This window comes from Garra rufa, chromosome 6 (assembly GCF_049309525.1).
Source record: "Garra rufa chromosome 6, GarRuf1.0, whole genome shotgun sequence".
NCBI lineage: Eukaryota > Metazoa > Chordata > Actinopteri > Cypriniformes > Cyprinidae > Garra > Garra rufa.
Genome location: NC_133366.1, coordinates 27,479,863 through 27,494,013, shown reverse-complemented (window position 1 = coordinate 27,494,013; position 14,151 = coordinate 27,479,863). Strand labels below are relative to the sequence as shown.

General features: G+C 34.4%; 1 protein-coding gene across 1 annotated transcript in view; it reads left to right on the top strand.

Annotated features, from left to right (window-relative positions):
• Positions 1 to 14,151, top strand: part of pcca (propionyl-CoA carboxylase subunit alpha) — a 72,301-nt gene that overhangs the window by 28,864 nt on the left and 29,286 nt on the right. Inside the window, exons 7-13 of the mRNA XM_073842092.1 lie at positions 787 to 918; positions 5,449 to 5,485; positions 5,587 to 5,665; positions 6,793 to 6,895; positions 10,809 to 10,903; positions 11,445 to 11,595; positions 13,322 to 13,465. Of these exons, the coding sequence (XP_073698193.1) occupies positions 787 to 918; positions 5,449 to 5,485; positions 5,587 to 5,665; positions 6,793 to 6,895; positions 10,809 to 10,903; positions 11,445 to 11,595; positions 13,322 to 13,465 (741 nt within the window). The remainder of the gene's footprint in view (positions 1 to 786; positions 919 to 5,448; positions 5,486 to 5,586; positions 5,666 to 6,792; positions 6,896 to 10,808; positions 10,904 to 11,444; positions 11,596 to 13,321; positions 13,466 to 14,151) is intronic.

Below are 14,151 nucleotides of genomic sequence, written 5' to 3'. Positions count from 1 at the left end.
TCATCATAAATCTTTCTATTTAAATTATTGTTCAAGTTTCTATTTACATTACTGTTCAAGTTTGTCAGTGTCTCTTTTGCTTACCAAGGCTGCATTTATTTGATCAAGAATACAGTAAAAACAGTAATATTGTCAAATAATATTACCATTTAAAATAAATTATGTTTTCTATTAGAATATATTGTAAAATTTATTTTATTCCTGTGAATATTGATTAGCTGCTTAAGAAACATTTCTGATTATCAATATTGAAAAACTTTTGTGGAAAGCATTGTTTGCTGAATAGACAGTCTAAAAGAACAGCGTTTATTTAAAATAGGATTTTTGGTAACATTGTAAACATCTTTCTTTTTGCATTTGATCAATTTAATGCATCTTTGCTACATTAAAATATTAATTTCTAAAAAAAAAAATTAAAAAGTCATTCTTACTCTCTCCAAACCTTTGAAGGGTAGTCTAAGTTCTGTAATAAGATAATAAGAAACATATGTTAGGCATGTGTGTCTAAACTTTTGTAAACAAAAGTAGAATCAGAAGAGTACAGCTGGATCACGTAATGTGCTGGTGTGTTAAGGTTTGATGTGGGAATAAAATCTGTGGGCGTGTGTTATGATGTATGGTCAGATTATCTCAGAGTCATGCGAGTTGTGCAGTGTGACGTGACATTTTCTGATGGTTGTCTTAATAGATTTGATGCCTGTAGTCATGATTTGTAGGTAAAATCTGCTCAGAATAAATAACTTGGATGACATTAAATATCCCTTATTATGAATTCTTTCACTACAGGCGGCCGAGGGGGTGACTTTCATTGGTCCTGACACGCATGCCATCCAGGCCATGGGGGATAAGATCGAGAGCAAACTCCTCGCCAAAGCTGCCAAAGTCAACACCATCCCAGGCTTTGATGGGGTGGTCAAGGTCAGATCAACATTTGGGATATTTTATTTATGTATTTATTTATTTATTTGTTTGTTCATTTTTATTTTTGTCCTCAGTCATCTCACAAGAATCCGTTACTTCTCACATACTTATGCTGTTTATCTTTAAAAGCATTTTCACAAACGCTTTTTTCTTTTGGACAGCATCCAAAATGCGTAAAAAATAACAAAAATACTTTTCTAGCAGAGCTAAACAAACAGCAACTTGATAACACAGAGAAATACAGTACATACCGTCAAATCAAAAATTATCCAGACACCAGATATCATTTTTGATATTATTTACTAGTGGTTGCAGGACACTATACTGCCCTCCAAAGGCAAAGTGCAGTAACTACGCGAACACTGAAACTGAGAAAAATGCCTTTAAAGTTTTTACAACAGCTAGTCAAACATGTTGACACTCTTGTTTCTCTGAACGTTTCTCTGAAACGGGACAAAATTGAACCAGGAGACTTTGTCACAAGACAAAACAGCTGTCACAAAGTCCATTTTAAACCTTAACTCAATTTTGACCAAGTGTAGTTACTGCGCTTTGCCTTTGGAGGGCAGTATAGTTCAGTTATGTAAGTGAGGATAGCAAAATAAAGTAAACTGTGACATATTATACCCAAAAATTCTTCATATTGTGGACTGCCAGTAAAATTGATAACATTTGGGACCAAAAATTATTCAGACACTTTGACTTGACCTTGTTTTGCTTAAGTGTTTTTCTTTAATTGTTAATGCAACCTTTTTACACCACAGACTGAACAAAATTAAGCATTGCTTGGTAATTGGTCAACAAAGTGTTGATAGTTGTGTAAGTATTGTCATACTAACAGTTGTTTGAATTTTTGGTTGATTGTAATCCATTACATAACTTTCTATCAAAATTATCTGACAGTATCTAGATGGATTTGTTTTGGCACAGTTTAATTCTAAGTTCTTGCCATATTTTATAGCCATTTTCTAAACTATAACGAATAAACTGAAGTAAAATTTGAGAAATGTTAAAGGTGTCTGAATAAATTTTGGTTTGACTGTATGTGGTGCAGATTATATACATAAGTTATATAGTATATAATGGGCAGTGCATACACTACTGTTCAGAAGTTTGGGATTGGTTGGCATTGGTTAATGTTTTTGAGGGAAGTCTTTTTTGCTCACCAAGGCTGTATTTATTTAATCAAAAACACAGTAAAAACACTAATATTGTTAAATATTATTACAATTTAAAACCACTGTTTTCTGTGTAAATATATATTAAAATATAATTTATTCCTGTGATGCAATTTTCAGCAGCCATTACTCCAGTCTTTGTTGTCACATGATCTTTCTAATATGCTGATATGCTGCTCAGGATACATCAGTGTTAAAATTCATGTGTTCTAGATATTTTTTTTCCAAGTATTTTAATTAATTTGTCAGTTAATTGTGTCATCAGTATGATGTCGTGTTTAGGATCTTGTACAAAAAAGGTCAATATTTTGGTGACTATGGCAGTATAATTGGCAGTGGTCTTAGATTTGATTAAAGACAGCTTAGACACATTTTACTATGTCTTTTCTTAGTTGCTCAGTCATTTAAAAAAAAAAAGTTAAAGGTCCACTGAAGTGCCTTGAAACATGCAGCGTTATTCTATGTGGTGACGTACTTTTAACTGAAACAAAAACATATCGCCCAGCCCCGCCCACTCATTTTGAATAGCCAATAGCGTTCCATTAATATCTGCTCGGGCAAGAGCCGTTGAGCTTGGTAAAGCCGCATTTGTAAGCTTATGACAGCCACAGACTAATAAATTACCACACAGATTCAATATGAAACTTGCTAAAACGAAATAGTGATCATAATCATGCTGAGGCTGTGTAATTTAATACATGCCGTCCGTACATATGAGCGCATATGATCTGCTGTGTAGGGGGCGGGACATTACGGACTCTAGAGAGCATTTGATTGGACAGAACGTTTGATGAGAAACTGAAGTGCACGGTGATATCATCCAAATCCTTGATTCATATTGGCGGAAGTGACGAGACTGTAAGTTTTGAATGCCCATATCTTGTAAACGCGAATTTTGTCTTTGTTTTGCAGCACACTAGCTTATAGATAACCTTAAGGCTAATATATTCATACTAAAAGCCAAAAAACTTTAATTTTGATTTCAGGGGGACTTTAAATATTCTGCAGGTCTGTGTTTATCATGTATAAATGACTCTTGGCATGCAGCGTCAGCAGTCTGTGCTGCCAAAGTCCACCGGTACATGACAGGTGGATGTAGTTTATAGACAAATGAGCTTTCCGCCTGCTGTCACCAGCCATGTGATCCACGACTAGTCAAAACAGACCCAAAGTGTCAACTAGTGGCAGAAATGATCTAATAGATGGTGCAGATCCTGCCATTTTCTGTTATAAACTGTGTATTGTCACATTGCACAATAACTTAATCCAAAGTCTAATGGAAAAACGCAGGGATAAATGTTGTTAAATTTGCAGACTGTGATTTTCATCACAAAACAAATGGTTCTATGGACCTCAACAAGTCACTAATTTGCCATATACAGTTGAGGTCAAAAGTTTACATCTTGCAGAATCTGCAAAATGTTAATTATTTTACCAAAATAAGAGGGATCACATAAAATGCATGTTATTTTTTTATTTACTACCGACATGAATAAGATATTTCACACAATTTTATTTTTGCATATAGTCCACAAGAGAAAACAATTGTTGAATTTATAAAAAAGACCCAGTTCAAAAGTTTACATACGCTTGTTTTCTTAATACGATGCTGTTACCTGAATGATCCAAAGCTGTGTTTTTTGTTTAGTGATAGTTGTTGATGAGTCCCTTGTTTGTCCTAAACAGTTAAACTGCCTGCTGTTCTTCAGAAAAATCTGTCAGGTCCCACAAATTTTTAGTGTATTTAAACCCTTATGAACTGTTTTCATTCATTTATATAAGATTTTTTATTAAATAATAAGAATATAAGTAACAGTTAATATATATAATTAACAGTTGTTTTGGTTTGTATTACTTTTTTCATTAAATAAATGCAACCTTGGTGAGCGGATGTATATGCAAAGCATATAAAAAGCTCTTAACCACAATAAAGCTACATATCAGTCCTCTAAAACGTCTTTAAACTCCATTCTGTTGTCTCTATTCTCTTGTCTCCATCCCCCATCCATCCCCTCCTCCTGCATGCTGTTTAAATGGCTTTTAATGGCCGTGTGTAGTGGCCGTTTTGACACTTCCTGAGCTGATAGGGCTCTATAAAGCAAAGATGTGCCGTATGACACTCTGATTGTATGGGCATTACCATCTGTGAACACCTCCTCAACGACCCTGATAACATCAGCACACTGATCACAGTCTGACTCTCACACACACGCGAACATCTCTCCTTTAGTCCCTTCTGCTGGATTTCTCACCTTAGCTTAACTTCATTTAATGCTAGTGTAGAACTCTGCTGTTAATGTATTTTGACATCTGGTGAGAAAGAACATTTCAATGGTCATTCCACTATTTCAATAATTGTTCGTAAACAATTATTTTGTCACCGTTTTCAATTTGCAGTTGCATAATTGCAACAATTGTTTAAAGCAATTAAATATGACCTATTGTCACTAAACCTGCAGCTTGAAGTCTGAAATGAATCACAGCAGCACTTCTGGCAGGAAAATTTGACAATTTTATTCTTTCAGCATGCCAAAATAAAAACAGTTTTAGAGTAAATTTGGCGTCTTCCAAGTATTTGATACATTTTTTTTTTTTTTTTAGTTTCTCATTTCCAACTTTAATTTATACAACAAAGTGCATTAGGTAATTCATAGATTAACTCTTTTAAATGACCTTTTTCTTGAAACGTAGTGCCTCGTTTATGCAGTTGCAGGTATTATACAAGTATAAGATTTGAATAAGGGTTTCAAGTCTCTTCAGTCACTGGTGTCTCGGGTGTTGATTTATTATTAAAACTGTTTGATTCGATTGATTTCAGTTAAAACAAGCTAATTTGAGCTATTTTTGTTAAACTGGGTTAAATATTTTAGATTATATTTAAATCAAATTTACATCCGGTTTTAAATTGTGGATTTTTACCCACCCATTCGTTTATTTACTCTACCTTTTTTTTTAACTCCTACTTCTGTAATTATGGATTTTATACTTAAACCTCTGTTTTAGAGCCAGACTGTTAATTTTAAAACTGTGAAAATCCATCATAACATTCAGAATCATAATGGTGTTCATAGCTGAAGGAACTCACATCAGTCTTTTGGTTTCATACGGTTAAATCATTTAACATAGTTATCATGAATATGACTTCTTAATCAGGTGACTTTTGGTCAAGTCAAGAACATGTAACCTTCAATCAAAAACTGTACAGGTAAAACAAAATTATGCTATGTTGCTCCCCCTGCTGGACAAGATGAGAAACTGAATTACCTTACATGCTGCAGGCCATGTCTCACCACCAGACATTCATTTACTAATGATGTTCATTTACAGGTGATGTTTATTTTTATTTCAGAATGCAGAGGAGGCTGTGAAAATTGCAGGAGAAATTGGTAAGAGTCATTAAAGTGTATACATTTTATAATAGTTTCCATTTATCAAGAATAAGGTGATGTGATAAAGCAAACTCAGAAATTGTGTCAATCTCTTCAAGGCTACCCTGTTATGATAAAGGCTTCTGCTGGTGGAGGCGGTAAAGGGATGAGGATTGCCTGGAATGATGACGAAACCAGGTGAGACGTGAGAAAAGCAGATTCAGACATGTATTTAAGCAAATATCAGAACTCCATGTAAGTTTTCTTGGGAGAGAGTCAGTCTAAGGTTCTTATTTGAACAGTTCTAAACTTTATTAGACTAATTAGTTAATTAATTAAATAAGTTGGTTTGGGGCCAGTGGTATGGAGAATCAGGAATGGAAACAAAGTGACCAGAGTGTTATAATTTTTCATTTTGTAATCCATGTTTACATGTAGAAAACACATTTACAAATCAACCCCTTAGATTCTCTCTGCGTCTCTCTCACCCTCTATCTTTCTCTGTTCTTGATAATATTAATACAAACTTTAGTGGAACATGTTGCTTTTAATTGTGTCTTTTATTGCCGTAAGCTGAAGCCAGGCTTTTGTTTAAGCTTGAATTGGATTTATCTTGAGAGGCAAAACAGTCGCTCAAGCAATTCTGTAGAGACCGAGGCAGAGAGAGTGAGAGTCCTCAGGCAAATAGATGCTTATCTGCTAAGGAGGAAGCCTCTTGCCACAAATGTCAAGTTCCCCTACAACAGCCACTTGAACCGAGATCCAGCAGTTTAGCCAAATGGAGTAAGATCTAGTAGTTCACAGTCAGACATTCTTCTCTTATAGTGTCTATAGCCAGACATGATTGGTAGTTACTTCTGAACTTAATAATAAAAAAACCTTGTTTTACTATAAACAGAAGTCAATACATGATAAAGTATGATGAAGAATATATGATAAAGTACGATGCAGTAAAATAAAGAAGTAAAGCAATATGCAATAAAAACAAAACAAGGAAGAATAGCAAAAAAAGGCAAATGTATATTTAATTTATAAGTAAGAGAACCCGTATGCTGTCGTCTTCAGAGTGTAATATTCCAGTGCAGTTGAACATAAAGTAGGAATGCATAAATAGATCAAATATATACCTTAAATGCAAAGTTAGTCACTTATAATTGGATAATTGCTTCTTAGAAATGCAGATGCAAATTTGTAAATATGTAAATACCAAACAATTTAATATACAAACATGCAATTATGTAGCTTATTTTTAGGATTATGAATCAAAAATGTTTTCATTGTTATAAAGTGATGAAGTCTTATAGAGTTTTGGTATTTTGTTTCAGGGAAGGCTTTCGTTTTTCCTCTCAGGAGGCAGCATCTAGTTTTGGAGATGACCGTTTGCTGATTGAGAAGTTCATAGATAACCCCAGACATATTGAGATTCAGGTATTCTCTGGAAAATTGCCACCTTACTTGTGTATATAGAAGCTTTTATGAACTTTTCATCACATATTTAATGACTCATTACTTCTAAATGATATTTGATGATTAGTTCTTTCAAAACGTCATGCCTGGATTTCAACTAGATTACACTCTGGTATTCTTTGTCTTGAAAGAATTTGAAAAGCTTGGGTCAAAAAAAATTGTATGTTTTTCTAGTTTGCTCACAAAGGTTGCATTTATTTAATCAAAAATACAGTAAAAACAGCAATATTGTGACATATTGTTACAATATAAAACTACTGACCCCAAACTTTTCAGTGGTAGTGTATCTGCTGGACACTCCTAGTTATAAATAGCCTCAGCCTGGCTCATGAATATAAATTAGATGAAACCAGTTTGACCACCCATAGTCATAACAGATTACTATGAAGCAGTTAATGGGCACTAGCTGTATTAACACCATTCATTTTAAATTAAAAATCGTTCACTTTAGTGCCAACTAAAAGTAAGCAGCTAAAATATGATTATTGCACAGCACAATTCGCTTGTTAAGTCGTGGCTTAAGGAACAGCATTTCCGGGTCCAAGCCTCCACTTGTATCAATTGAGAATACCATCTTGACAGCCATTTATGAGCACTATTTATTCATATTACACATTTAAAGGAACACTCCACTTTTTTTGGAAATAGGCTCATTATATTGTGTACTAAGACCGGCGGAAAATGTAAAGATGCGATTTTCTTGGCCGATAAGATAAGGAACTACACTCCCTTTCCGGCGTAATAGTCAAGGAAGTTTGCTGCCTGTAATATGGACGCAGCAGGTGCGGTAATATCACGCAGCAGTTGAAATTAGTTCCCAGCTAGGTAACTTCCAACGAGGAACGCTCCCTGTGCATGCAGTTGGTCATGTTGTGCTGCGATGTGCTGCGTGATATTACTGCGCCTGCTTCGGCCATGTAACGGCAACAAACTTCCTTGACTATTACGCCGGAATGGGAGTGTAGTTCCTAATATTATCGGCCTAGAAAATTGCATCTTTATATTTTCCACCAGTCTTAAGGGGGTCGCACACCGGACGAGAAACGCAGCGCAACGTCGCGTCGCGCCGAGGACAGCTGGAGCTATCGCACACCGGACGCGCACATTCTATACGCGTCAGCTCATTTTTCAGTGAAGTTCTGAACTGCAAGTGACGGTTGTGACCTTGTAAATTCAGTAGGTGGCAGTCAAAGACAGTGAATGTAATTACGACAGGCAAATGTTACATAGGACTTTAGATTTTGCGTATGAAAAAATGTATTGAGAAAATAAAATATGAATGAATTATATAGGTTTACATTTTTTTTCAAGCTGTAAACCTAATGTAAGTAGTATTTTGCAGCAGTGGTATCTTGTTTTTTTAATCTAATAGGACGATTTGAGACAAATATGATGTTATTTAATATAAAACTATGCAGATGGCGCTCTGTGGCGCGGCAGAAATTTGAACAGCTTCTTGAGTCGTAGCTGGGCGCCGCGGACAGACGCCGAATGGCGCCGCCGGTGTGCGTATGCTCATAGAAAACTATGTGTTCGAATTTTAAAGACGTGGCGCGACGCGACGCGGCGCTGCGCTTCGCGTTCGGTGTGCGACCCCCTTTAGTATACAATATAACTGCAGAAGAGTCAAGTTTTAAATAGGACAAATACCGAAACTCGTTGGTAATTTTTGACGCGATGCTATTGGTCTAATAGGATTCAATGATCTATGCTAAGCTATGCTAAAAGTGATATCGCCAGAACAGGAAAATGGCTGAATGGATTTTAAAACAGTAAAAATCAACTTATTAACTCGGGGGAGTTGGAGAATTAGCCTATTTCCAAAAAAAAGTGGAGTGTTCCTTTAAGCTAAACTTAAAAAAAAAAAAAACAACTTAGTCTACACTACAGTCTCTGTGCACACGGCATCACAGATACAAATATTTTAATGATTTCTAAAAGATTAATCACTGTCTGGCCATCTGGGATTTTTGTATAGAGATAATGGTTATGATTATAATTTTTTAATAGCATTACACCACATGCAAATTAACACAGTTTGTTGTTTTCTTGTGGTACGAGATGGAGCGTTTGGACCCGGAAGTGCTAATGCGTGATGTTAGACTTTACAAACGGATAGAGTACTTTTCTATTACTCATCTTTATAACTGTTTACAGTTAATTCTAAGTTAATTTTCACCCACACATTTACAATTATGTATTTGGCTGACGCTTTTGTCCCAAGCGACTTACATTGCATTTAAAAGGTTAGTTTACCCAAAAATTTAAATTTGCCTATTATTTACTGACCCTCCAGGCAAGTGTATATGACTTCCCTCTTAAGAGGAATTAAAAAAGTTATCCTGGCATTTCCAAGCTTTGGAATTGCATGGGTGGGTGTTTCTTTTCATCAGTCCAAAACATATGGAATAAAGTTTTAATTTGAGTGGCACTTCTGAGCGGCACATGCGCACCGCCAACGTCATACGTCATTTGCCCGGAGCTGCTTCTGTGTACGACCAGTTGCTGCAAGCTAGATTAAAGTGATTATTAAATATGGATATTTTTCTAACAAAAATGCATCGATTTGGAGGTCTTTATTCACCCCCTGGAGCCGTATGAGGCAGTTTTTATTATGGTTGGATGCACTTTATTGGACTTGTTTTGGACTGATGAAGAGAAACAACCACCCATGCAATTCTAAAGCTTGGAAATGCCAGGATAATTTTTACTATAACTATATATTTAATATAATATATAGATTGGATTCATCTTAAAGAAGAAAGTTATATACACCTAGGATGCTTGGAGGGTGAGTAAATAATGGGCTAATTTTCATTTGTGGGTGAACTAACCATTTTACATACACATTTTTATCCGTTCTTGATTTCCTGTGAATCAAACCCATGGCCTTGGCATTGCTTGTGCCATGGTCATGTTTGAGCTTTTTAGGAAGGCCCACAAAATCATTTTGTTTATCAAATTAATTGTAACACTTGGATTAACTTCTAGGCTATAGAAGGTTAGTAATAATAGGGGTAGTGGTTAAAACTTGGGGCTAGTAACTAGCAGGTTGTTGGCTCTATTCTCAGAAATGTGAGTCTTGGGTTGTCATTGTGCCTTTGGGTAAAGAGTTAACCTAAGATTGCATGTTCAGCTCAAGTGGTTGTATATAAAGCTTTTAGATTCAGTAACATTCCTAGAGTTCAAACAGTAAAGATTCAAGAAAAGATTCCCAAAGAGATTCAAGATCTTTACTTTACTGTCATATGTACTAGGTACAATGAAATTCTCTTTTTGTTATCGCCTCATGAGAAAGTCGGGGTAGAAGGGGAACAAACAATGAATTAAAAAGACAATAAATATAAAGAATATATGATAAAGTACGATGCAGTAAAATAAATAAGTATAAATAAAGGACAATAAAGGACAAAACGAAGAATAGCAAAAAAAAAGGCAAACATATGTTTAAATTTATAAATAAGAGAACCCGTATGCTGTCGTCTTCAGAGTGTAATATTCCAGTCCAGTTGAAGATAAAGTAGGAATGCATAAATAGATAAAATATATTGATTGCAAAGTTAGTCACTTATAATTGGATAATTGCTTCTTAGAAATGCAGATGCAAATTTGTAATATGATTATATTCTAGATTATAAAGCTAGATGCATGACACATTGCATCATTTACTTTGTTATGAAGTTGTTTTTGGAAGAGAATAGATTTTGAACCATATACAAGTTTTCAGTGGCTAATTTTCCAATGTGACTCTTTAACCATATCTGCATTTTCTCTACAGTATACAGAGATTATGTTCTCTCTACAGTGACATGTTCTTTTTTGCAGTGGCCACATTTTGGATATTTGTGCTAATGGTTTCTATTGTTGTTTGCAGGTGTTGGCGGACAAACATGGCAATGCTCTGTGGCTGAATGAGAGAGAGTGCTCCATCCAGAGAAGAAACCAGAAAGTGGTGGAGGAGGCACCCAGGTTTGAGCAGATTTTTTTGAATCAACCTGAGAGTTTTGATACACCAAGTTATGTGCAACAGAATCATTGCAGTAGAATGGGGGAAAATATGGGATACACATATGACTACACTGTTGCCTGAATATGTACCGATTTAATTTAACTTAATTATTTAATTTGATCATTTTAAATAAATTAGTTCATTTAATAAAATAAAAAAGTAAAATTTAAAAATGTATAACATGTACAAAAAGTATCTAGAAAATCATACAGTTAAATAACCTTGATCTGCACTGGCTTCTAACAGGTAAACAGATTTTTTTTCTTTTACTTCAGCTGTTATTTTTTTTGAAGCATAAGTAGGCATAGCAGTAAAAGCAGTATAGCACGGGACTGCTCAAAAAACAGTTACCTGCTACAGCACAAATAATTTTTAGCAAGAAGTTGTAACAAAAAGTAGGTAGTACTGGAAAATAGAAAAGTAAATTCCATTGAGAGCTGTGTGCAGACAGTACACTACCAGCCTTATGTTTGCAGCATGTTTGTGTGTATGTCTGGTTAGCACCTTTCTGGACCCAGACACGCGGAGAGCGATGGGAGAGCAGGCCGTGTCTCTGGCGAAAGCAGTGAAGTACTCCTCAGCTGGCACTGTGGAGTTTCTTGTTGACTCCAAGAAGAACTTCTACTTTTTGGAGATGAACACACGTCTGCAGGTTTGTATGTGCATGAGTATGCTTAAAATATGTGGTATCGATTTTTCTTATGCCAAAAAATCATTAGGATGTTAAGTAAAGATGATGTTCCATGAAGATATTTTGTAAATTTCCTATCGTAAATATATCAAAACTTAATTTTTGTTTAGTAATGTGCATTAAGAACTTTTGGACAATTGTAAAGGCGATTTTCTCATAGGCGATTCCAGATATTTAAATAGTTGTATTTTATACAAATATTGTCCTATCTCAACAGACCATACATCAATGGCAAACTTATTTATTTAGCTTTCAGAGTATGTACAGTAGTCAAAATCTGAAGTGGATCAAAACATTTTATCAAAGTTGTTCTAAAACCAAAACAATACCCGTTCTTTCTTAGGACAACTTTGAACTTTTTTGATCCACTTCAAATGTTGACTACTATATAAATCTCAATGTTTAAAAAAAAAGGCCCCTTATGACTGTTTTTGTTGTCCAGGGTCACATATGTGTTTTTGAAATGAGGAAAACTACAAGCAGTTAATCATAACCTATTTGAATGGCTTTTGGATATTGTATTGGGCAATGGAAGGCATTCAAGTCAAGGCTGAGAACTGCTGCTATTGATGAACATAATTAAGTGTTTAGATTTTAATTAAATATGAAGGTCAATTGTATGTTAAATTTAAGTACATTTACTCTTACATTGACACCTGGTAAACCTAATAAAAAGTTACACATTTAAATGAACCTTTCTGTCTGTTCTGTCCTCTTTGGCAGCTATAAAATGCAGAAAATCTTTAAAGAAAGGCTTACATTTTTAGGAATTGTGCTCATGCTGTCATTAAATATCAAGGCCCATGTTGTAATTACGTAATTTATATTAACAGAAACTAGGAGTAGAAAATTAAAACCATGAAGTTATTTGAAGTAAAATGAAAGTTGAAATAAAATGTATATAAAAAAATATTAAAATTATATCAGCTTATTTTTACTTTCAAATAAAAAAGAAAACTGAAAATATAAAAATTGATTCAAAATATTAATTAAAACTATAATAGTATTAACATTTTTTTAATGAAGTTTCAAGAATTGCATAAAAGCAAAAACGATTTTGATTACATTTTGATTCCCTTCATGAGCACAAAAGCTGAATGTGTCAGAGCACATACACTTTCTAGTAGGGGTGTGCGATATGATGATTTTTGATCATGGATGATAAAAATGTCCCTATGATCTGCTTTTGGAGAAATATCATAGTATCATGCTATTCTGTCAGCTGCAGTTCTGGTGCCTCCGTCTCAATATAGTACTGTACAATGCGACATACATTCACACCCCTACTTTCTAGTAAGTGTAGTATGTCGATTTTTATCATCATTTCACTTGCCACCTTACTAGAACCCAGAGCCACGGAGGACATCAAAGTGTCTATAGAGCTCATTAGTGTGGACCTCCCAAAGGAAAACCCGCAGAATAAGGAGGGGCAGGAAAAGAGTTTAATATTTCCGCTCAGGTTTAATGACTAGTTGTTAGCAGCGCTGTCTGGTTAACAAGAGTCTCTTAAACACCTATGTTAGGGTTTGAGTGCACTTGGAGAGTTGTAATTTGTAGCCTTTTTAATCAGGTGATAGATTCCAATTTTTGCATATTTTGTAAAATGAGAATTATGCAGCTAGTACAGTTACATTTTTACACAGTAGTTCATGTTTAAGTTGTTAGTAAGTATGTTTTTCTATCTCAGGTGGAGCATCCTATTACTGAGTGTATTACAGGACTGGATCTGGTGCAGCAGATGATCCGCATCGCAAAGGGCTACACACTCCAGCATAAACAGGCTGACATACCCATAAATGGCTGGGCCATCGAGAGCAGAGTCTATGCTGAGGTAAACCAACAAACAGTCAATACAGTGACTAAAGTTCTTAGTGTTTCAGAGATCAGTGATGTGTCAATGTTTGGAAAATCAACAGGAAAATCTACTGCTGATCAGGGCATAATTTTTTTTTTTAAAGTATCTTGTCATTTGGCTTATCATTGTATAAAATAAATATAATTTAGCAATGGTGTACGTTGATTATTTGTGATTTATTTAATTTTTAAATTGATTTATGTATAATATTTTGTGTCATATGTGAATCTTTTAAATATACCACCAGTTCTAAAGTTTGGGGTTAGTAAGATTTTAATGCTTTTATTCAGCAAAAATGTATTAAATTGATTGAAAGTATAATGTTATTTCTATTTTAAATAAATGTTTTTTTTTTACTTTCTAAAAAAAGTTTTAAAAAAGAAAGTGTATCACCCTTTCTACAAGAATATGAAGCAGAATAACCATTTTGAACATTGTTAAATGTTTCTTGAGCAGCAAATCAGTATATTAGAAATATTTCTGAAGGATCATATGACAATGAAAACTGGAGTAATGGATGCTGAAAATTAAGCTTTTTGGGATTAGTAAGATTTTGAATATTTTCTTTAAATAAGTCTCTTATGTTAATCAAAGTTACAATTATTTGATCAAAAATACAGAAAAAAAGGGTAATATTATAAAATATTATTGCTATTTAAAAT